Genomic DNA, 24,863 nt, shown 5'->3' on the forward strand with positions numbered 1-24,863 from the left:
GGACAGATTACGTTTAGCATACCACAATATGAAAGGCAATTTGCAAGACTACATACAACTATATAAACTTTATATAGTTCTTTTACAATTCTGAAGTGAATTTATATATATGTTTATTAGGTGGTTGACATAATAACGTATACGCATGAGAAATTACAGCTTCTTGTATGTACAATTCAGCGAGTATAACCAACTACGACTAGCGGTGATTTTAGAATTTCGTATCTCCCATTATTTTCATGCACTTGAATGCAGCATTAAGCTCCTCCCACACCGGAAATGAAGCTGTGTGTGTTTGGCAATGTTCCGTTGCACTTTATTTATCTCTCGATAATACTTTACATGCATTAGTTTAGACTGACAAAATCATTTATCAGGTGAGTTTTAGCGCATTCATCAACATGTTTGTGATCGTGTGCGTTTGTTACGTTAGCTGTTTCCACTTACGTTTTTAAATATAATTTAACTCGACAAACATGTTAAACTTGAATGTCCTTATGGCTGGTTCTGTTCAAGAATGTTGCTGAGAGAGCGTGGATATGTTTATGTTGTTGTTTGTCGTATAAAATTATGAAATAAATATTTTTTAATATTAAACTAAAGTCTGCGGAGTGAAGCTGTGCTGTCAGAGTTCATTCAACTATTTGACAAATATTTCTAAAATGTATGAAAATGAATGAATGAAAAAAAAATGCATTGCTACTCATTGCTTTATGTTAGTTTTAACCAGATTTATTGCAATATTTGTGAATTTTGTGATATTTACTTCTCTTGTGAAAATATAAAAACAATGTTTTATCTAAATCTAAATGTTAAATATAAATACACATGTTCACACTGCCGGTAACCGGATGTACCAAAAAAAAGCTTGAGGGGGTCAGGCTGTGTTTATACAATCAAATAACGAATTCAAACCACCCTAGTGGGGGAAATAAACTTGGACATACAAAATAATGCGTCAACAACAAATCTATCGATCACACCAACTTAGTATCTGATGACAGAGACGTATACATACACATATATATGTATATATATTTATACATATATATGTGTATGTATATCTATCTATCTATCTATCTATCTATCTATCTATCTATCTATCTATCTATCTATAGATAGATATGTATATCTATATCTATATAGATATAGATATACATATGTATAGCTACTTTAAGAGATGCTCCTTCCAGGTTCAATATATAGACTTTGTTCTCTATGTTGTGTATAAATAGAGAAATCCTGCACATTTAACTTTTCACAGATGTTTTGTTTTCTTCAGTTAGATATATTGTGATATATTGCTATGTGGTTGTCTTATATCTTAATCATGTTAAAATGTCAGGGTCCCAAAAAATCTACTAGCGCCTTATGCGATGCCCTTCTTTCAGTTACACCCGAGGATGACCTTATTCATTCCGACAGAATAAAAGAAACTGATGATAGTTACTCTTACTGATCAAGCGTTTATAACGTTAACAAACTTTTACATTTAAACAGTGCAATATACTGTTAATTTTCATTGGTGTAATATACTGTATATATTTTTATAAGTGCAATATATTGTCATTTTTCACACTGTCAAATTTTTTATACTGTAGTTTTCTCATCAGTGCAATATCCATATCCTTATTTAATATCCTTATTTAATAGCTCAGCCTTGTTTCCTTACACTGTAAATACCATGTGCATACTGTGTATATTCTGCAGACCGGTTATAATGTACATTCTACATTCTATTTTTAAAACCTATTTTTATAGTCAGTGTTTATATCTTTATATATTGTACTTTATATATTCTATTTCTTTTTGGTAATGCATGTTTATTATTTATTATCCTTATCTTTATTGTCTTGCTGCTGTAACACTGGAAATTTCCCCGCTGCAGGACTAATAAAGGACTATCTTATCTTATCTTATCTTATATTAAAACAGGTTCAAATGAACATTGCAGTCCATGTGAACAAAGTCTACATGCAAATTCTAACCCTGTCATTGTCTTTCCTGGTCTTCCCTTCTGTCTCACTGCTCTGCTCTTCCTCTGCAGTAGTTCAGGTCAGAGAAACATCACCAGAATGCTGGCACCACAGGCCAATCGAGTCATGGCATTGGGAGAATGGGAGCAGCGCTGGCGGGAGAACAGGACTGGCTTCCATAACCCGACTGTACACAAGTAAAAATTCATAATAAAATGATATAATACGAGGCAGAATAAGTTCATACCTTTTACAGATGTATCAATGTTAATGCTGTCATTTTAATCCTGTAAACCTTATCAAAAGTGACTTCATTTTTCACAGGATGCTGGAGAAAAATATCGATAAAGTCCTGGCTGGACGGACGGGCGTTCGCATCTTCTTCCCTCTCTGTGGGAAAGCAGTCGATATGAAGTGGTATGAAAAAAAGTTTCATTCAGTTGGATCATTTACTGTACAGAAAATGTGACAGAAATTTTCTGAGCTCCCTCACCTGATGTGTCTGTGTATGTGTGTCTGTGTGTGTGTGTGTGTGTGCATCCCAGGCTGGCAGACATGGGCCATTATGTGGTCGGGGTGGAGATTTCTGAAAACGGGATTAAACAGTTCTTTGCGGAGAACAACCTGAGCTACAGTGAGGAGTCTATTCCTGCCATACCTGGAGCCAAGGTTTACAAGGTACATGGTACACACCACTGTTAACAGCAGTGAGAGAACATGAATGTTACAGAAAATGTAAACGCAACCTACATTTGCCTGCTTATGCTGCTTCACTATAAAAGCTATAAATGGAAAGACTATTTTGAAGCAAGAAATGTGATGAATTTGTCAGTGATTGTCAGTCTAAGTGCTTTAATAGAAATGTTCACTGGGGAAGGAGATGGCGCATCAGTAAAACAATTATTTGTCCACTTAAATTAGTCTTTCTTCTTGTGTAAGTCTATTTACAAATAATGTACTGTATACAATGTTAAGGTACATTTTTAATGTTATTTTATTTCAAGTGGAACTCGACCGGAAGTTCCTATTAATGCTGTTTTTAAGTGTGTATCTGCGTCATTACCTTGTTTATGAAGCCCTGAAGGTTCTAAACAAACAGTTCAGCCACTGCTGAGAACACTGTGTTTTATTGTAATCTCGGGGCTCAACGAGATCACTGAAAATCCCGTAATAGTTACGTAAAAAGCAGTTCTCCTGAACAGCAGATCCTCCTGCTCCGGGCACTAGTCCGGGCACATCCGGTTGCGTACATTGAACCACAGAAGAAGAATAACGTCTGTTGTGGAGGTGTTTCACGAGCGACAGTGTCTTCTGACTCTGGGTCTGACTCTGGGTCAAAGGTCGTCAAAGGGACTGCGGCGGGGAGTCGTGAAGAAGCTATTTTTAAACACTGTTAAAACAATGTTTTGATAATGAGGAGCAGTGCATCCACTGTTCCAGAGGGGGGCGCTGTGCTTCTGAGAACGGAGGTGCTGAATATACTGGCCAATCACAAGACTCTGTCTTCTGGGGGTCAGAGTTCACTCTGAAATATTGCGGCTGACCTCATAAAAGAGGTCAATCGGCTCGTTTCCAGCAACTAGGAGGTTTTTGACCATAAAAACAAGTTAATATATGTAAGTAGACCTCCATAACTAACATATATGTGCAACAGGACCACTCTATGTGAGCTTTATGTTTATAGACCCAACAGCTATTTGTTTAATTGGAAAAAAACAATTAGAACAGATGAACTGATTATGAAAATAATCATTAGTTGCAGCCCCTTCAATCATTTGGTACTTATTTTACATAAGTGCTTCCTGTTGTGTATGAAAGAATATAAAATATACATATATACATATATATATATATATATACAGTATATACAATGTATCACAGAGGACATTTTATATTTTTAACTCAACCACATTTCTAGCTTTAGCTACACGTTTTCATACGAAACTGCTTATCAACGTAAGTGGCATTGGATAAAAGCGTCAGCTAAATGACATGTATTGTATTGTAATGTAATATTTATTCTTTCTTTTGTTCCACAGAGCTCGGAGAAAAATATCTCTCTATATCAGTGTGACCTGTACAAGTTCTCCAGGTGCATAAGCAGTATGTTTCCATTCCCCTTTCTAATGTGCTTTAAATAATACTTGCTTACAATTACCTTTTTAATCGTGCTGCAGCTCCATCGAAGGTCAGTTTGGTGCCATTTGGGATAGAGGATCTCTGGTGGCCATCAACCCGGGAGACAGAGCAAAGTAAGAAGAAAAAAACCTTAAAATTAAATTGAATCCGTTACTGAATAATAGCAATTACTCTAAAAATGTGTTTCATGTGGTCTTGCACAGATATTCCTCTCTCATACTTTCACTCATGGCCAAAGACTGCAGATACCTTTTGGACACTTTACTGTACAATCCAGAGTTTTATGAAGGTGACCGTTCACACACACACACACACACACATATATTTATTTATCAAACACCACTGTATGTGTGTACACATGTGTTTTTTTTTTTTAAATTGCATTTTAAAATCTATGATTTTGGTGAAACATGAGACTCTTAATGGTTTCTTTTTCAGGTCCTCCATTTTTTGTGCCTGATGAGCAAGTGCACAGTCTTTTTGGTGAGTGTTAGCTCAGCATGCTTTTGTACATAATCATGCGCCATTGACTATGTCCTGTCATCCAGAAGGACATGATACTTGGGTATCTGAAGAATTATAAATAGTATTAGAAACACGGGAACTTCTGCTGCCTTGAGTGGAACCTGACATCCATTTGTGCTGTTTTTTTTCCCCCTCAGGGAACAGCTGTGATATCGAGCTGATGGATTCAGTGGACACCTTTGAAGAGAGACATCGAAGCTGGGGACTGGACTACTTGACTGAAAATATATTCCTTATCACTTCAAAAGAGTAAACAATGTCGTAAGATTAGCATAGAGAGCATAGAAACACACATTTGCCCTTGTTATTGCAAAGACAGCTCTTGGATAATATTTTGAAATATCAGACGCCGTGATGATGAGGATAAATTGAAATTAATTAAAAAAAAAACAATTCTGAGTGCAATTCTTTTTCATAATTCTTACATGACAGTTTTTTGGCTCTTTTCTTGAAACAGAAATTACATTCTCAAAACAACATGGACAAATCTCCAAACCGCAGTTGTCCACAACAGTATTGCATTTCTCATTCATTTCATCAAATTCCAATTGTCTTAGTACATCTTTACAAATGATTAATCACAGTTAGCCTACATTTAGCACAGTTTCCAAGTGAATAGATCTAAACTGATTGTCTATTCTCAGTCTAATGGTTGTTCTATGCAAAACATGTCAGCTTCATTTCATTGTGTAAGTCATCACTTGCACAATAGTCTGTTCAATTGTCATCAGTCAAGAATATAATACCATGAATATCATGAATCTCTTGGAACATTTAATGTATCATAATTGACAGAATTGACACAAACTCCTCCTTTGTTAGTAAAGTTCTATTTTCACCTGACCTTGATCAATTACACAGAAGCTCCTCATTTTCTTGGACCACCTTCATTCTGAATTGATCCCTAAAATGAGAGGTCTGTTCAGGCCTCACCTACCAAAGTATGCACTTGTGTGGGACAATGTGAATTTCCTGTTTATCTGACAGTATATTGTGCTGTATACATTTTCTTCGACTTTTTGTTTTTACTCTGATGTATTGAAGTTAGTTTATATCTGTGAAAAAAAGTGCTTACAATTTCCTTGGCAGTATGAGTGCAATGTGTGATGTTAAACCTTGGAGGGCGCTCTTACCATCTAATACTAAAAAAAATCAGTATTCTAAACAATTGTATGACAAAACAAACTAGTAGAGTGACCATTGTCAATGAAGGACTGGGCTAAGACTGAATGATGAATATGATGATATATTAACTCAAACAAAAGATTAAAATAAATCTGAACATTGAATACAGCTAATCTATTCTCAATATTCAACAATAATTGATATTATTTTAAAACCCCATTTTGTAATTATTCATAATGATTTCCTCTAAAATCACAAGACTTGCTTGCAATTGTCCAACATATCATCTCAGGTATGCTGTGATGCAGTATGCGCATGGAACCATAGAGGGCGCCAAAGCACTAGAAAGATCCTCAGCCTCACTTACATTAATAGACAGTTCATTGATGTAGAGAAGAGACCACATGTTGAAGAGAAAGTGTACATATGATGTGATACAGTATAAAGTTAGAAATAGATACACTTGTATCTATTGTATCTACAAATAGAGTCTTGAGCTGGTCATGAAGTCCAGTCCACTGGGAACACAGACACCACTGAGCACTGGTGGCTCTAATGAATTAGTGGAGAGTGGTTGACATAACGCAGGTGCTTAGCTTTGACAGACAGACCCTGACAGATCCTGTATTTAGGCAGGTGGGTGGAGACGGCGGGTGGAGGGGGTGGAGGCGGTGGGGGGGTAGCTCTTGCCTGCTCTGGATTTGACCTTTTTCTGGACAGAAATAGCTGTTGTGTGACCTTTCAGGAACACAGAAGAACAAGTGGTTGCCTGGTTGCTTGAGAGTGCACACACTGAATAATGATTTGGTTAAAAAAAAAAAAAAAAAGTATGTCTGATCAAATTAAAGGACAGAGTGGATTTGAGGACAGATCTTGGCAGGTGTCACTCCTCATTCTGCTCAATCACCTTTTCCCCCAGGGTTTTTCTTCTCCTGTTATGTGGCAACTGAGGGACTTTCAAGAAGAGGTTTGAGCATCTTTTGTGTTCTGACACTCTCAGCCCGACAGTGTTGGAGGTAACTCGTTACAAAGGATATTACTAGTAACGATATTACTTTTTTGGGTAACGAAGTAAAGTAACGCATTACACTAAAAATATTGGTAACTGCACTACCTTTGACAATAGTAACGCGCTTTTCTGTGTTACCCATGCCGTGTTTGCCTGTGTGTAAAGTTCCGATCCGTTTAAGTGATGTGTGTAGGACCACTTTACATTACGCTTTTCGCGACAGCGGGAACCCTGTGTAAAGAGCATTCCCGCTGTCGTAGTCCCGCTGTCTTCAAATTTTCTCCCGACAACTGCGAAGTGGTTGCCCGACAACTCAGCGGGAGTCCCAGACAACTTCAAAATGCGTATAAAGAGAACTCAGTCCTAGTTTATTTATTGTATTAACTTAGTGTAGCATAAACAGTGTATAGGCTTTCAATGAAGTCATAGAAACAGGAACGGAGAACTGCCCACAGTAAAATGATTAGGCTATTATTACTATTATTATTATTAGCCTATTATTATTAGGCTATTTAACAACTCGACTAACGTAATTTTTTATATGCTACATTTTATTCACCAAACCTAGGAATAAACATGCTATTTCAGAAGGGAAAGTATGGCTTTGTTGTGGATTTGCTGTTCAAACTGACTCGTGGACAAATAGCCTACTGCTCTCGTCTGCTAGGAAACAGATCCACTCAATGTAGCCGGCTGATTCACGCGAGTCGCGACTAGACTCAGCTCTGTTTCTGGCTCTGCAGGAAGTTCCTATATCGGAGGGACACACTCGCGCAGATTATGAACTCCCTGTGACAGAATTCTCTTCTCTCTCTCTTTGAGCAGTTAACTTAAGAGATCAGCTCATCTGATGCATCTGTTATTCCCATAATTACAGCGCTAAAGGTCTTCTACATAAAGATTGAGACCATGGAGTGAAAACAATGAAAAGTGCGCTCTTGAGAATCTGTCAACACGTTTTACTAAGATCTACTCTGATCTCCTGTATTTCATTGTGACTGTACTCGATCCTCGTCATAAAGATCATTATGAATGTGTCATACACCGTGTTCCAAATTATTATGCAAATTACATTTTTCTCAGATGTTCCTAAATAGTGCAGCAAATGACAGTCAGAATGTTTCCTCCCAATGATAACCCAATGATATAGTATTTTCTTTCAAAAATAAAAATCTCAAAATGCACTGTTCCAAATTATTATGCACAACAGAGTTTCAAGACATTTTATAGGTTGTAAAGAACTAAAAATGGTCATTTGTTGAATTTGCAGCATTAGGACATAATAGATGAAATCTAACGTTATTCCAATCAAAAACATCTCAACAGACCAAGTTACAGGTTAACATAGGACCCCTTCATTGATATAACCTTCACAATTATTGCATCCATTGAACTTGTGAGTTTTTGGAGAGTTTCTGCTTTAATGCCTTTGCAGGATGTCAGAATAGCCTCCCAGAGCTGCTGCTTGGACTCAAACTGCCTTCCCACCCTCATAGATCTTTTGCTTGATGATGCTCCAAAGGTTCTCAATAGGTTTGCAGTCAGAGGAAGATGTGGGTTAGACCATGAGTTTATCTCCTTTTATGCCCATAGCAGCCAATGACCCAGAGGTCTTCTTTGCAGCATGAGATGGTGCATTGTCATGCATAAAGATGATGTTTCTACCGAAGGCACGGTTCTTCTTTTTTTACCACGGAAGAACGTGGTCAGTCAGAAACTCCACATACTTTGCAGAGATGTCAATTTCACACCAACAGGAAACCTGAAGGGGCCAACCAGCTCTCTCCCCATGATTCCAGCCCAAAACATGACTCTGCCACCTCCTTGCTGATGTCTCATCCTTGTTCGGACATGGTGGCCATTCATCAACCATCCAGTACGCCATCCATCTGGACCATCTCAGGTTGCACGGCACTCATCCATGAACAAAACTGTTTTAAAATGAGTCTTCATGTATTCCTGAGCCCACTGCAACCGTTTCTGCTTGTGAGCATTGTTTAGGGGTGGCCGAATACTTCTTGAGGATCCTACACCTTAAGGTTTGCAGGACTCCAGAGGCACCAGCGGCTTCAAATACGCGTTTGCTGCTTTGCAATGGCATTTTAGCAGCTGCTCTCTTTATCCTATGGAATTGTCTGACAGAAACCATCCTTATTATGCCTTTGTCTGCATGAACCCGCCTGTACTGAATCAGCGACAGATTTATTCACAGTATGATGATCACGCATACGTTTTTGGGAAATATCCAATGTTTTCATACCTTGTCCAAGGTACTGCACGCTTTTCACCAGCAGAGAGATCCTTTTTCTTTTCCCATATTACTTGAAACCTGTGACATGGTTAATAATGTGGAACATCCTTCTTAAAGGGATACTTCACCGTTGAGAAGATGAATCTATTAAAACTAGGTCATCTATGTAGTAGAAATGTGAAATAATATTTGAAGCAAGTGCCTTCTTGGCTGAGAAAGGCAGAACAATTTATTTATCGCTCATGTACACGAATGACAACAACACCCAGAATGCACGGCGCTTGCTTCCTGCGAGAGTTCACACTCCTGCAAGTTACACAGGGTTGTTTTCTATGGTGCTAAATTATACCGGGACGTGCAGTAAAAACAATGAAAGGACGTGCAGTAAGTTCCCATTATTTGCCGGTCAAAGATTCAGAGCTTTGGAGTTTTTGAGAAGACACCGATGACAAACCTGGTGTTTAAACAGAGAGTTCACGGTCTCCATTTCCAGCAGGAAGACGTCACTGGGAGATAAGACTAATATTCCACTCTATTTCTGCTCATAGTATACGATGTGATATAGTTGTCGGCAGTGAACCAACAACGTTGTAAAAGTAACGTTTGATAGACAATTACACACACGTTATATACACGTATTCTGTTAGCAAAGTAAAGTCACCTTGCTTTCGCTGGAGAATAATGTCAGTGTTATTCAAATGTTTTATTCATATTCATGTTTGTTCAAGACGCCTATATAGACAACAGTATAATGCTCACAGCTCACCCAGTTGGTATATTTTGCTGAAAGGTTTGTTTTCCTGAAAAAAAGTAAAATCTTGGTTCATATTTTATGTGTAATTATATTCCTTGTCCTTTACAGCTGAAGCATGGTTTAATCAAGTCTTGGAGAAACTCTTCACATCATCCAGCTCTGCTCCTCTTCACCACTGTGACTCCTCCAGCTGTCCCACATCAGATTCTGACACCGCTCTACATGTTTCATTATTTATTTTTTGTTTGCATATTGTGTTAGACATGCTTTTAGATTTGGATCCTTGTTGATTTTAATTTGTACTCTTGAATATGATGGTAAAACATTTTCCTTTGTGAATAATAAAGTTATTTTTTTCACCTTCACACCCTGCATGCATTTGTACACTTGTGTAAAGTAAAGACTTGTGGAAGGAAGCTGAATAGTGACTGATTTTGTTATATTATTATACTAGACAAGTTAGAGTTACACAATAAAAATGATGTGGTTGTCATCAGTAAACAAAGTAGCTCTAATTCTGAAGTGTTTATCAACTCTTTTCTCCAAATCAAATCACTTTTCATCTAATAATACTGTAATAGAGGAACACTAAGGGTTACAAAAATAAACCACTACATATATGAATTTACATTTTTAATATTAAAAGTCATAAAAAGAAAAATCAGACTTATTATCAACAGTCTTCATAGACACAGTACTGTTTTCAGGAGTTGCGTATGTTCTTCTGAACAACAAAGGCAAGTAAAACAAGACGATCATCTTTCCCCAGTCTGTGGATCCACTTCAGTGATGGTAAGGTGTTTGGTGATATGACTGTCTGTAAAACAATGATTATAGCGTTTATGAATCAAAGTATCTGTTCTTACATGTAAATGAACTGTAAATATGCTAACGTTAGCTCAGCTGAGGTTACATATAAACGTGGATAAATGTGGTGGTAAAAATAAATCTAAAACAAAATACTGCTTTATATTGAGGCGGCCGTTTATCTCGTTTCCTTCATCAGTAGTTTTTAAGCACTGTTTTGTTGTGATAACGACAGTGAGTGAAACAAGAAGTGTGTGTACCGTGTTGTTGTTATGTTGGAAAGCCGCGGCGAGAGTGTGTTACGCTGCATGTTGTTGCTTGGTTATGTTCTACCCCTTCACGAGAGAGTCTCATTGTAACCAGAGAGGCTGTGCGTCACAGTAGCAGTACTGGAAATAAAGTGTGTTCAACGCAGACGAACCAGATAAACAAAAAAAAACAAATTTTCAATGGAAATAAAAGTGTTCAAATTCAATGTAATGAGTCTCAAATATTTTTTTGCATTCAAAAACTTTTTTTCTGTGATTGAAATTTCTATTTTGATTGAAGTGATATTTTTTATTGATTTTTTTGTTGTTCTTTTTTGATTTAATTATAAAGACACAACTGTCCTACCCCATTATATGGCCCAAACACAGAACATTACTTCAATCAAAAAAACCTTCACTTCAATCAAAGAAAAACAGCGTTCAATGCAATTTTTTTGAGTCTCAAATATTTTGTTTGTATTCAAACACTTTTGTTCTTTGATTGAAAAGGTTTTTTTGATTGAAGTGAAGGTTTTTTTTAATTGAAATTATTTTTTTGATTGAATAATAAAGACACAAATCTACCTCCATAGATACAGTAGGTTGTATGCTTGTACCAAAAAGTGCCTGACAAAGTATTAATGTCAATATTGGCCCCCTGACTACTAGCTCAAAAGTGGAGTTCCTTCAAATGCATAGACTCGTCATTGTTCGTTTTTCCAAAATGGCCGACTTCTGGGTGGGCAGAGCTAATGGTAGTACATAGAAACTTGTTTGGAATCATTAGGGCAACAACTGTAACAAGTTTGGTCTAAATTGGAACAACTATGTGTTTAAGAAAAAAACTACAATTTAGCATTTATGGCAAATTTGACCACTTTATCTCCACCAAAAAATCCTCATGAAAATTTGGACTAATCCAAAATGTTGATTTTTGCAAAGTCAGCAATTGTTGCAATCAAATAGTCAAAATATAGATTTTTGAGCTGGATTTTCTCCATAATTCCACAGTAAATATGGACATATAGGGCATCACTGGAAAGGTGAGACATCGTGGCATGCGGGGCAAATGTATGGCTGGCTACCACCACACACCCAATATATTTATTAATGCTTTATACAATATGCTTTATGTTTTAAGAATGCTTAATACTCATAATGCTTAATATAATAAAAAGATAAATGATAACACTGTCAGGATTCAATTCTACAACCTTTCCGGCATTAGTCCACTGATTTACCCACTGGACTATCACTACCAATGACCTCAAAAGTGTCAAAATAGTCACAGTTTACGGGAAACTGAGGGAACAGATTACTAAACTGAGGGAACAGTTTACAAACGATTTTTATTTTTTCCACACCTGACCCTAGCAGGGCTCCGTAGGAATCAGTGCCACTAGTCAGGCAGAAGTAGTCGACTCGAATCAAGCACACTCTTGTAACCAATCATGCTGTTGACTGAGGTTAGGACCTCTTACCTCATTAACATATGGACACAGAAATAAATAAATAAATAAATATTGGTGAACAGAAATGTAGAAATAAATAAATGTAGGTGAATAGAAATGTGTGTGTGTGTGTGTATAAGCACTTACAGCTTAGGCTGTCAGAAAGGTCAAAATCAACATATTAAATATACTTAAATTAGTACAAAAAAAATACATGTTACTTTAACCTGTAAATGTATGTATATCATACATTGTATGTTTTTTTGTGTTATTCCAGTAAGTTTTGATTTTTTTTTATCATTTAATATTACTTTTTGATAGCTCAGAGACGTTGGAGCAATAGCCAGTTGTTTTTACACTTTTAGTCTGCACTGTGAATTTGAAATGTTCCGTTTCTGAATAAAGATGTGGCAATTACAAATGTTTCTTTTTTTTAACCGATTCATCGATTAATCGAAAAAATAATCGACCAATAGACTAATTGATTATTAAAATAATCGTTAGTTGCAGCCCTACATATGATTAATGTGGACATACTGCCCTGCTTTGTCTGATAAGAAGGGCAGTCTGACAGCATGTTTATGCTGCATCTGACGCAAGATTGACATGTGTAAGCTGCCAGAGGCCCAGAGCTCACTTCCCTGCTGTTATGTTCAGTACAAACAGTGGAAAACCAGGGCCTTGAAGCTTGAACCATTCCTGGTGCTGGATGATACACACAACTGTTTCCAGCTGTTTTGCTGTCTATTAGAGTACATATTATTGTATTTGTTCTGGAAAAGACCTGTGAGTTTGGCTAACCAGGCAGCTTATCTATACCAGACGTGATGCTTGTAGTGCTGGTCAGCAGGGAAATGAACTGTACGTGGGGAGAGAGTTCTGTTGTTTAACATTTATTGCCAGGAGATATAAACAATGGAAGATATGATACTTTTTTGTTTTTTTCTTAACCAAACTATCTTTTATGGAGACCTACTGTTTTTTAAAGCTCCTATAGAGTGGTCCTATCGCACATATATGTTAGTTATGGAGGTCTACTTACATACATTAAATTGTTTTTATGGCCAAAAATCTCCTAGTTGCTATAAACGAACCGATAGAAATCTCTCCTCACTGAAGCTCTCGTCAGCCGTGCTGTTTCAGACTAAAATCTCACTCCCAGAAGACAGACTGTGTTGTGATTGGCCAGCCAACGACAGCTTTCCCAATGAAATTGGCCAATACCTGGAAGTGACGTAATTAGCACAGCAGCTCTCAGAAGCGCAGCTCCCCCCTCTGGAACGGTGGATACAAACATTGTTTAAACAATGTTTAAAAATAGCTTCTTCACGACTCCCCACCACAGTCCCTGTTACACCTTTGACCCAGAGTCAGACCCAGAGTCAGAAGACACTGTTGCTCGTGAAACACCTCCACAACGGACGTTATTCTTCTTCTGCGGTTCAATGTACGCAACCGGATGTGCCCGGACTAGTGCCCGGAGCAGGACGATCTGCTGTTCGGTAGAAATGCTGTAACCAGAAAAGGTTTTTTTCAGAGATCTCACTGAGCCTGAGATTACAATAAAACACAGTGTTCTCAGCAGTGACTGAACTGTTTGTTTAGAACTTCATAAACAAGGTAATGACGCAGATACACACTAAAAACCAGCGTTAATTGGAGCTTTAAAAGATGACAGCATCACAATCAAGCAAGAGCAAATTTGTATATAATGCAACATTGATTGCTATCAAAAAAAGATCAATGTTTGATTATAAACTCAATTTAAAACTTAAGCTGCAATATGTAATGATTATGGTTTTTGATGGTTGTTGATGTTATTCTGCCTTTGTTTGGTTTTCATCAAGAGAAACTATGCAACATTATTATTTAACCTCATCTCATCTGTCTGTGTGTGTGTTTTAGCAGTAGATGTTACCCAGAAAATACAATACACAAACACAAATGTTAATGTTGTATTCGATAGAGGTACATTCTTTTGAATGTTTGTGGAGGTGAAACACTCTGTTGAAAATAAATGTGGCACACCCAGTATTTGCTGGTGCACACAATGTCTTTTTTCTGTTGCCCAATCATTTGACTGTCGTGGGTGGAGACAGTCGAGCTCCACTCTGGTAGCCCAAGGGAAAGATGGTAGAAAATGAAACAGCAGAGGCTGGTTATTTTGGTTCAATTGTGAAAAAATGATATAATTCATAGTTCATAGTGTATTTGAATTAGATTTCAAAAAGTAAAAGGCTGGAGAAAATCTCCAAATTGCATTCATGATCAAAATCTCTCAAATGACTTGTTTTTTTTAGACAAGTTTCAGCTGACCTTTGGTGACCAGCAAAGTACACCCTTGGGACAACAGTGGCTCAGTGGTAGAGTGACATCTGTCTGTCAACTGGGAGTTTGACTCCTCGCTCCGCTAGTCTAGACACGTTACTCCTGGTGGCTTGTGAATGACAAACACTGTAGTGTAAAACAGCTTTGAGTGGTCATCAAGCACTATGAATGAAAAGAAGTGCTATATACTGTGTATACAGACCATTTACCATTATTCTGATCAGAGGGTCGACATACCGAAAAGACACATGTAGACACAGGGAAAACAGCAAACTCCATACTGAAAGTGTATGTATACATGTCCCCTGAGTCTGTAAACATTCAGTATGTTCCTCACAGTTTTGGTGACCCAGCTCCTTGAACCACATTTGTACACAGTCCATTTGCAGAGTGTGTGGCTTTCAGCGGTGTAGTTATCCTGCATTCTACACTTGTGTTTGTGTTGCTGTCTGCTAAAGATCAGCGGCGCCATCTGTTCCCCAGCAGTGACTGATCGCTGTGACACTGAGGCCATGGAGCTCAATCAGCAGCACGTGGTGGTGTAAAAACATGACAGGTCGTTAGATGAGGATGTGATTCATCATCATTAAGGATTTCATGTTGCTTTTCCGCTGCTGTGAACAATGAAGTCACACAAACACAGACGCAAGTTGTGACGTTATGTAATACATCGTGATGTATTGGCGCAACCCTGCAGAATCGCGCAGTAGCTCAGAGAGTGAGGCATACGGGAGCAGGTGACACACACTGACTGAACTGATATAGGTACGGTTCATATGTTTAAAACACATATATAGTCGATATATTTAATAAATTGGAAATGTACTTTTAATCTCATATATCTGCGACTTTAATTTCTCATATATTTGACAATTTTAATCTCGTAAATCGGCGACTCCGAGCGTGTGCCCGCCACAAACCAAAAACCACGGAGCAACACTTCAGGGCGCGCAAAGAATGAATGTATTTTTAAACATTAAAATAATATATTTTTGAATAAATCAATTTTTTTTTTTGCCTCTGAAAAAGTGTTGCTTGCTTTTTGAAAAGTGTTGTTTGAAAATATTGACACAAACAATTCCATAGAGGTGCTAATTGTCAATGTGACTTCCAAATAAATGGAGGTGGACTGTTGGCGTCGTCAGTTAATAGCTGGTGTGTGTGTGCAATGTTCTGTGCTGAGAAACACACAAAAAACAGCCTTGGATGAAGTCATGGCTGAAAATCTAAAAGTTAGTCTTCAATATCATACGTATTTAATACTTACGATTTGAATTTGTGAAGACTGATACGTTCAATGATTTTAAAATTGTATCTGTTCATCCCTCACACTTCAGGATAATCTGTTCAAATCAGCCTAAACTCAGAAACACCCACGATTGTCGGAAAGGCCAGATCAGAAGTGAAATCTGGCCAATTCTCCTGTAGTGTGTGTGGCAGGATTTACTCATGGTGTTGTCGTTTCCAGCAGCTATGAACCAACAATCTTCAGAAACACTTCGTCATTGTTTTCATCTTCTTTCATGCTTGACTTCCTTCACCAGCAGCTCATTAGTTTGACCTCTATGGTTTTGTTCTGGACATGCAGCCATGCACCCATCTCACACCTGTCATTTAATTTCATCTTGTGATAGCTGTATCCACAACCACACGGTTCTATTTCACCACACATACACTCGAAGAGCGCAGACCTCCGCCAAGACAGCTCAAAAGTTAAACTAGTAATAGTAGTGTTCCCCTTTGTCTCATTTGTTAGGACCTACATTTCTATTGTAATTTTGACATTTATTTTGAAAATAAACATTACGTTATTTTTGACCTCCGCCAAGGAGGTATATGTTTTCGTCGGAGTTTGTTGACCTCCGGCACTAACATAACTCAAAAAGTCACAGACAGATTTGGATAAAATTTTCAGGAAATGTACGCAATGGGACCAGGACCAAGTGATTAAACTTTGGGCAAGTTTTGGGAGTTTTCTCTCTATATTTTCTAACTTTGTTATTATTATTTTCAGATTATTTTGGATTAGTTGGATTAGTGTTTATTGTTAGTTTGTTGCCGGCTGTCATGTCCACTGTCAGCAGTCACCTGGAGCTGGAGAGGTTAACACAGAAACATGGTGTGAAGTGTCTGCTGGCTGCCGGGTGTTCAGAGGAGGAGGCTGGTTACACTGTGGGAGAAGTTGTGGGGTTTGATGCCATTAAATCGGTGCGCTAATCATTTTTCTGGATGATGTGGAAAAAGTTTTCAAAGTAGTTGAGAGCGGTGTTGTCATCCATTCACACCTGTTCTCCCACTTACCACGCCAGCAACAAAAGTGATTATATATATATATATATATATATATATATAATGTACCACCATTCATTAAAAATGATGACATCGCGAGAGAGTTGTCCTGATTTGGACAACTAGTGTCCCCAATACAGATGCTTCTGCTGTGCAGTAAAACTCCTGAGATGAAGCATGTGGTGTGTCACAGGAGACAGGTGATGATGGGCATTAAAGACAACACCGAGGACCTCAACCTGTTCTCCTCCTTTATAAAAGATGGCTTTAAATATATGATTTTTGTGACTTCAAATAATATGAAGTGTTTTGGGTGTGGTGCAGAGGGACATTTAGTACAAGCTTGTCCAAGAGCCTGGGAACGAGCTGGTCGCGGGACAAAGAGAGACAATACACTGGTCTCACCTGAGGGAAAACCTGGTGTCACTGGCAAGACTTGACCGTTATTATTGTTTTAAGCATCATTTTAGTATTTTTAAAGCTTTTAACATTGTCACTGATCACTGTCTTGTTCACTGCTCAGTTTTTATCCAGAATCTAAAGACACACAGCATGAACTGGCATTTTTATACTGCACTGTTAAAAGATAAGGGTTTTATGGAGTCTGTGAGTTTTTTATGGCTTGAACACAGGAAGAGGATGTGTGAGTTTTTATCAGTGCAGCAGTGTTGGGATTATGGTGAGAGCCATGTCAAACTCTTTAGTCTGCAGTATACACACAATGTCACCAGGCACGTTACCAGGTCTCTCCAAGACCGAGAGAGTCAGGTAATAGAGTTACAGACTTGTGTAAACTCTACTGGAAATCAGGGGCACATTGAGGCCCTGAAAGACAAAAAGGCTGCATTAGCCAACTTGTTGGGCGTCACTGGACAGGGAGCTTTGGTACGCTCCAGATTCATGAGTGTGACGAAGATGGATGCACCGTCACAGTTCTTCTTTGGTCTGGAGATAAAGAATGGACAGAGGAAGATCATCCACTCAGATGAAGGATCCACAGTGGTGGAGAGCGCTGGGATCAGGAGGCATGCCACCTCTTCTACAAGAAACTGTTCACTGCGCACAGAGTATGTGGAAGATGCAGGACTGGCTCAGAGTTTTTATGATGGACTGCCTCGGCTGAATGAGGACAAGAACTCTTCACTGGATGCTGTTCTGTCAAAGAGTGAACTGCATGCAGCTCTGGTGACGTTAGAAAACGGAAAAGCACCAGGCATTGACGGACTGCCTGTACTGTACTTTTACAAGGCCTTCTGGGAGGTCATTATAGAAGATCTAGCGATGGTGGTGAACAACAGCTTCAGCCATGGACAGTTACCACTGAGCTGCAGGAGGGCAGTTGTTGCTTTACTGCCGAAAATGGTGGATCTTCAAGACCTGAAGAACTGGCCGCCAGTCTCTCTGCTATGTGGGGACTACAAGATCCTCTCCAAATCCTTGGCTCTGAGGTTCAGGGAGGTGATCGGGGAGGTCGTCCATGTTGACCAGAGCTACTGTGTTCCCGGGAGGTTAATGAGTGACAATATCACTCTGATCAGGCATGTTTTGGACCTGTCTGGCTCATTAGGTTTAGATACTGATCTGATTTCGATAGACCAAGAAAAGGCTTTTGACCCAGTTGAACACCAGTACCTGTGGAACACACTTAAGGCTTTTGGGTTCAGCTCGAGTTTCATAGCCAAGCTCTAGGTTCTGTACTGTGACATTGTGGGTATACTAAAAATTATATTATTATTGCCTGGCAGCACCTTTTAGTGTACAGAGGGGGGTGAGGCAGGGGTGTTCTCTCTCTGGAATAGAGCTGGTTGAGTCCTGACTCAATCGGATCTTTCACCTGAGTCTCTAGCATCATTAACCTGGATCAGTCGAGTCATAATACAATTAAATTTAAAATGATAAACAGCGGCACACAAAAACATCTTGCAACATTAGCTACTAGTCCCAGCCATCTTAGCTGTCAAAAGTTGTATAACTTACAATTTCGAAGGCAACCACAACTCCACAAGTCAACTCAAGTCCGAGATAGGAACTTCCTGCAGAGCCGGAAAGAGAGCTCTTGACTCAGTCGAGTCGCGCGAATCAGCCGGCAACGTTGTCATGAGTGGATCTGTTTCCTAACAGACGAGAGTAGTAGGCTATTTCTCCACGAGTCAGTTTGAACAGCAAATCCACAAAAAGCCATACTTTCACTTCTGAAATAGCATGTTTATAGGTTAGGTTATAGCCCTCGGTTTGGTGTATAGAATGTAGCATATAAAAATTACGTCAGTCGAGTTGTTAAATAGCCTAATTATAATAATAACTAGCCTACGCTGTCGGGGGCCGACAGCAAGGGGTATATCCGCGAACTTGTCCAATCCTCAACTTTCCAATATACCCAAAGTATACACACTCACACCTGCCACTAACTGTTTTAATTATTATTAATAAATTCAACAAAATAACTGTTAAATATTATGATATAATGCTGACTACACTTTATACATGTTCAAAGTATCCATATAAACTCCATATTGAACACAGAATACCTGAACTCATCAATTTCTCTCTAGTTTTTAATAAAACTAGTTAACCTATTATACCTTGTTAAATATTATGAATATTAAAATGCTAACCACACCTGCCATATCTTCAAAGTGTCCAAATGTCATGAAAAAGCAAACACTATGTTTATTACATTTCATGAAAAAGCTACAATATGTTCAAACTTTCCATTCAATGCATTAATAAAGAAATGGAGGCTTAACTATTTTTTATATGATAATTAATAAATGTATATTATAATGTAATAAATATTATGAATAAGTGCTAAATAAACCCATGATATCCTCAATGTGTCCAAATGAGCTCAATAATAAAGAAAAAATGCCTTGACTATTTTTTCTGTGTTCACTAATAAGTTAACCAGTTAACTTATTATGTAACTATTACCAATCATAGCCAAAGTAATAATGATTGTACTTGTAGATAGTTGTTACATGAATCATTGAATCATGAATCAACATTTGAAGGCAATATCTCCATCAGTCTGGAAGATAAAGCCATAATAAATTAATTAATTTGCTAATTAATAATAAAGCTACAAAGATAGGGATAATTCTCAGGTGGTATGTGATGCCCATGCAAAATTTGAAGTCAATACCTGCAATACTTTGGAATAAACAGGCCAAAATATGTTTTTTATATCATTAATTAATTAATTAACTAATTAATAATAATGGTAGACAGCTCAAAATCAATAGGGATCATCTACAGGGGGTATGTGACTCATAAAAAAAGAAAAGAAAATTTAATCTCAAACACCTTTCCAGTTATCGCGTTAACGGCTAAAATCTGCGGACGCGCGACACCGATTCCATAATATCCGCATTTCTCGCGGATATAATAATAATAATAGGCTAATGATAATAATAATAATAATAACAATAATAATAATAATAATAATAATACTAATAACAGTAATAAATGTCAGGTTTAAAGAACTGGCTTTCTTTGACTGGTTTTATTTTGGCGACGTGAAATGTAGGATATATCCTCATGGACCAGGGAAGACGGAGACGGACTGCAGCTGGATTGATGACCTTATTAATGGGAATAAGTCCCACAAACTTGGGGGCCAGCTTTCTCGACTCCACCTGGAGGGGAAGGTCACGGTCGGATAACCACACCTTTTTCCAGGTGTGTAGCGGGGTGCAGGAGTCTTTTTTTGGTACTGGTTGGTACCACTTGGTAATGTTCTACGGAGGGTAGAGCGGGCCTGTTCAGGAAACAATGGTGGTTGATATCCCAGTGAACACTGAAAAGGTGACAAACCTGTTGCAGAGCTTAGGAGAGTGTTGTAGGAGTATTCGACCCAAAGAAGATGTTTAGACCAGGAGGACGGGTTCTGGCTGTTCATTCTTTACACACGGGTGGTGGCTCTGAAGTCTCAGATTTGTCTGAGATCAGGAAGTTTTCTGCCGGTTTCTACAAGGAACTTTTTAGAGTGAGTGGTCAAATAATCCAGATGTGTACAGCAGCTTCTTCAGGGGTCTCCCTCAGATGAATAGTGACCAAAACTCCCAGCTGGCAGCAGAGTTGACCCTCCCGGAGCTTCTCGCTGCTCTAAACAGCATGCAAAATGGCAGAGCTCCGGGGTTGGATGGCCTTCCTGCCCTTCTGGTCCATCTTAGGACAGGACCTGCTTGAGGTACTAAATCACAGCTTCTGGAATGGATGACTCCCTCTGAGCTGCAGGAGGGCCGTCATCTCCCTGCTGCCAAAGAAGGGAGACCCTCAAGACCTTAAAAACTGGAGACCGGTCTTGCTGCAGTGCACGGATTATAAAATCCTGTCCAAAGCCCTAGCCCTGAGACTGAGGGAGGTGGTGGCGTCGGTCATCCATCCTGACCAGACTTACTGTGTGCCCCGTAGGCTCATAAGTCACAATGCCATCTTAATTCGCAATGTTTTGGATCTCTCCAGTTCATTGGCTGTCAAAACTGGTCTTATTTCCATAGACCAGGACTCAGTGCTCCGTTTAGCGTCCAGAGAGGGGTGAGGCAGGGCTGCACTCTCTCTGGTATGTTGTACTCTCTGGCCATCGAACATGTGCTCCATAAGCTGAGAAAAAATCTGATGGTCGGGAGAAGCTGGGGGATGGACTCAGGCTGCCCGGGGGTCTGGTGTGGAATAAAGGAGGTCTCTATATCTTGGGATCTTTCTGGGGGATGAGACCTACAAAAAGAAAAACTGGGAGAATGTTGTTGAGAAGGTGAAGGGGCGCCTCAACAGATGGAGATGGCTCATCCCCAAAATGTCTTACAGTTTTAAATACACTCACCAACACAAACACAAGAGCCAGATTTTAAACTCTTTGTTGGCCAAGATGGCTGTGTATGTCAGCAGGAAGAGGAAGGTGGAGGAAAACCATTTTAAGTCAGTTCAGAGTCATTTCCAGTGTTCGACCTAATCTAAGTAGGTCTAATTTTAGTTAATTTTTTTTAAATAAACCAATTCATTGACTAGATTAGTAGAGGAGTAGATTAGGAGGTTAAAAAGGTGTAATAGAGAGAGAGAGGTTTTGCCTGATGAAGATACAATGTTTTGGCCCGATATTCAAGTGCTTCCCCTGCCCTTTTCTATACCTTTTCTACCTTTAACTCTAATGAATAACCTTTGTTAAGCATGTTTTTATATTTGTTTTCAATGTATTTCTTACACTAGCTCTCACTTTCAACCACTAGTGTGTGTGTTTAAATATCATTGTGTATTCTTATTTTTTCTTTTAGCAAAGTTATTTATTCTTCCAAATCTGACATGACAAATCCTTTCAACATGAAATTGTTTTCTTTGTTTCAGATTAATTTCAGATTATTTTTGGGGACCATGTATTATGTTCTGCCTCTAATTTGAGAGGAAGAATACAAATCATTGTTTAATAAACACATTCTCCATCTGCCTTCTCTAAATCATGAACATTATTTTTTATTAGAGTTTTAGTTATTTGATTGCAACCAATTTATGTCTAACTCAGACAACAAATGTGATTAAATGAAAATGTACATGCAAGCGGAAATAGAGCTAAGTCTGTCTATAACCTTTATTCCTCAGAAGTGTGAGGTTGTGAACTAGCTAAAAATCAGTCCTCACAACAATAGAAAGACATGCAAACACCACGTGTGATAACTGTGTCTCTTGAATTTCATCAGTCTCTTTTTTGCCAGCTGGTGGTGCTGTTTAAGCAAATATCATGAAGCCAACAACTTTGAAGGTCTTCACTTTTCCATGGACTGTGAATGGTATTCAATCCACATATGTAGGAAAGAGGAGGAGAGGAGATCCAGAACACTGCCTGCATAATTCACCTTGGATAATTTGGATTTTGTGGGAGAAATAAATTATATTTAGCTTTCATGAAGGGTTTATTTTTTCTTCTTTTGGAAACTTACTGTAAAAAGATCTCACAGGTTTCACTCTGTTTCCTTATACCGTCTTCAACCAGGCTGTTGGTTCTAGACACTGTAGTCACACACACACAAACTCACACCAGTGTTGGGGGTAACAAGATCGATTTGAGTGACATAGCTGCTGGTACGAAGAAGAGAAATGGAGATGGATATGGAGACGCCAGAGAACAGGCTTTTAGCCAGCTGGGCGTCCTGAACGTAATAAGAAATTAGATGCCCTACTTTTAGGCAGGACGCCCTAAATATAACCTATTTTTTCCTCCCGTTTCCCCCCGGTAACCACTGAAACGATGTTGTGATGACGCATGCAAAAACTGCGGCCAGCACGCGCCTGTCTATACCCGCTTAGAGTCTGTCCAAAATCACTTTGGAACACCAATAAAGCGATTCCAACAAGACGTGAGTACACGGTGGAACAGCACCTATTAAAAGCTGGAAAGTCTCTTTGAGCAAAAGTGAACAGCACAGATTATTAACTCTCTTCTCTCTCTTTGAGAAGTTAACTAAAGAGATCAGCTCATCTGATGCAACTGTTATTCCCTCGATTACAGCGCTAAAGGTCTTCTTCAAAGATTGAGACCACGGAGTGAAAACAATGAAAAGTGCGCTCTTAAGAATCTGTCAACATGTTTTACTAAGATCTACTCTGATCTCCTGTATTTCATCGCGACTGTACTCGATCCTCGTCATAAAGATCATTGTTAAGGCCTAGGGTAGTGTTACGCGGCCCAGCTTCTTGGGGAAGGGGAAATAACATAAAATAACCAGATGTTGTCGGTTTAGCTAAATTAAAGTTTTATTAATATGGTAGGGTAAATTTAAACACAAATCAAACACTATAAACTAAAGGAGGAGGAGGCTATTCCCAAACAAAATACAAAAATCACAAACCAAAATACAAAAAAAGGAATAGCTCCCCTATATCAGGCTCAGGGCCTTCAACAACAGTAACATACAAACAAAAGGAACAACTCAAAAATGTGGCACGCAGGCCGAACTAAAATACCACTAACAAACAAGCTAGAGCACACGAATGCTCACAATACACAATACGGGTCACGATACGAATGCTTAAGCCGTAGCGACAGCGTGACAATGGGGTCAACTGCTCATGTGAAGCACAGTGCCCACAGGTGACTGTCTACTGTTGATTTTTATACAGGTGTGAGGATGACGAGTGAAGGAGAGGATTGGGCAGGTGAGCAGGAGCAGGGAAACCGAATCATGGCGCAGAAGAGCAGGTAGACCGAGGCAGGCAGGTGAATGGTGGACGAAGACCAAGCAGGAACCAGAAGAACCAATCAGAAGCAAGGGCTGGCACACATCATCTGCATACTAATATGGGATTGACACCGGGCCTGTGGTAACAGCCAAGGGCCGTGACAGGTAGCCAAAACAATAAAGGGAGGAGAGGCGAGCAGAATGCATTCAAAATGTTTGTTTTATTTCACATTCAAAAAGGTTGCCAGTTCAAAAGAATGTGCAAAGTCATCATGGACTCAATCAGTGGTCAGTGGTGAGGTGTGCTCGTGAGTGTGTGAGCTCTTTTAAGTCAAAAGACATCACGTGATGGCAGTTGTGAACATTGTCTGTTGGCAGTGGTGGGATTTGAACCCACGCCTCCTCAGAGACTGGAGCCTTAATCCAGCGCCTTAGACCCCTCGGCCACACTACCTTCGGAAAGGACATCATTGTAATTTTATTGTAATAACATTATTATTCACAAGTGCACTTAAGCAGTGCAATAAGTTCATCGTCAAGAGACAATACTGGTGTGGAGAACCTGTTAGGTAACATCCTGTTGAAGTGTTTTTGTTTTGTTTGTTTAAACTTCCAGCATTAATTGAGACATTGGTTGAGGTGCATTTCAGTCCAGCAAATAGTAAATAAACCTGGATTGATAGTAAACTGCTATCAGGACTCTGACTGAATTCTGCTCATTGGTTACATATGGATGTGAGGATATAACTGCGCATCGAGAAATGATCCAGTCTGCGTTGGATCATATGGTTT

General features: G+C 38.8%; 1 protein-coding gene across 2 annotated transcripts; it reads left to right on the forward strand.

Moving 5' to 3' along the window:
- The first annotated feature begins 298 nt into the window (after positions 1-298).
- LOC310936201 (putative thiopurine S-methyltransferase) lies at positions 299-4,927 on the forward strand. Of its 2 annotated transcripts, none has more exons than XM_083900221.1 (9): positions 299-377; positions 2,051-2,173; positions 2,301-2,393; positions 2,522-2,654; positions 4,016-4,068; positions 4,154-4,228; positions 4,319-4,404; positions 4,554-4,598; positions 4,778-4,927. In XM_083900221.1, the coding sequence occupies exons 2-9, from the start codon at positions 2,076-2,078 to the stop codon at positions 4,891-4,893; spliced, it is 699 nt and encodes a 232-aa protein (XP_083756347.1). In that variant the 5' UTR covers positions 299-377; positions 2,051-2,075; the 3' UTR covers positions 4,894-4,927. The 2 variants fall into 2 exon arrangements, with proteins under 2 accessions (XP_083756347.1, XP_083756346.1); XM_083900220.1 differs by having other exon boundaries at positions 337-377; positions 2,048-2,173.
- Positions 4,928-24,863: the final 19,936 nt, after the last annotated feature.

Source organism: Microchirus variegatus (assembly GCF_963457635.1).
Source record: "Microchirus variegatus genome assembly, chromosome: 13".
NCBI classification, from domain to species: domain Eukaryota; kingdom Metazoa; phylum Chordata; class Actinopteri; order Pleuronectiformes; family Soleidae; genus Microchirus; species Microchirus variegatus.

What these genes read in the sequence shown, in the direction of transcription:
- LOC310936201 (XM_083900221.1), top strand. Translation starts at nt 2,076, where the DNA reads ATGCTGGCACCACAGGCCAATCGAGTCATGGCATTGGGAGAATGGGAG. An exon ending in CATAACCCGACTGTACACAA is followed by an intron (nt 2,174 to 2,300) that starts GTAAAAATTCAT and finishes CATTTTTCACAG; the next exon opens with GATGCTGGAGAAAAATATCG. An exon ending in CTGGAGCCAAGGTTTACAAG is followed by an intron (nt 2,655 to 4,015) that starts GTACATGGTACA and finishes TTTGTTCCACAG; the next exon opens with AGCTCGGAGAAAAATATCTC.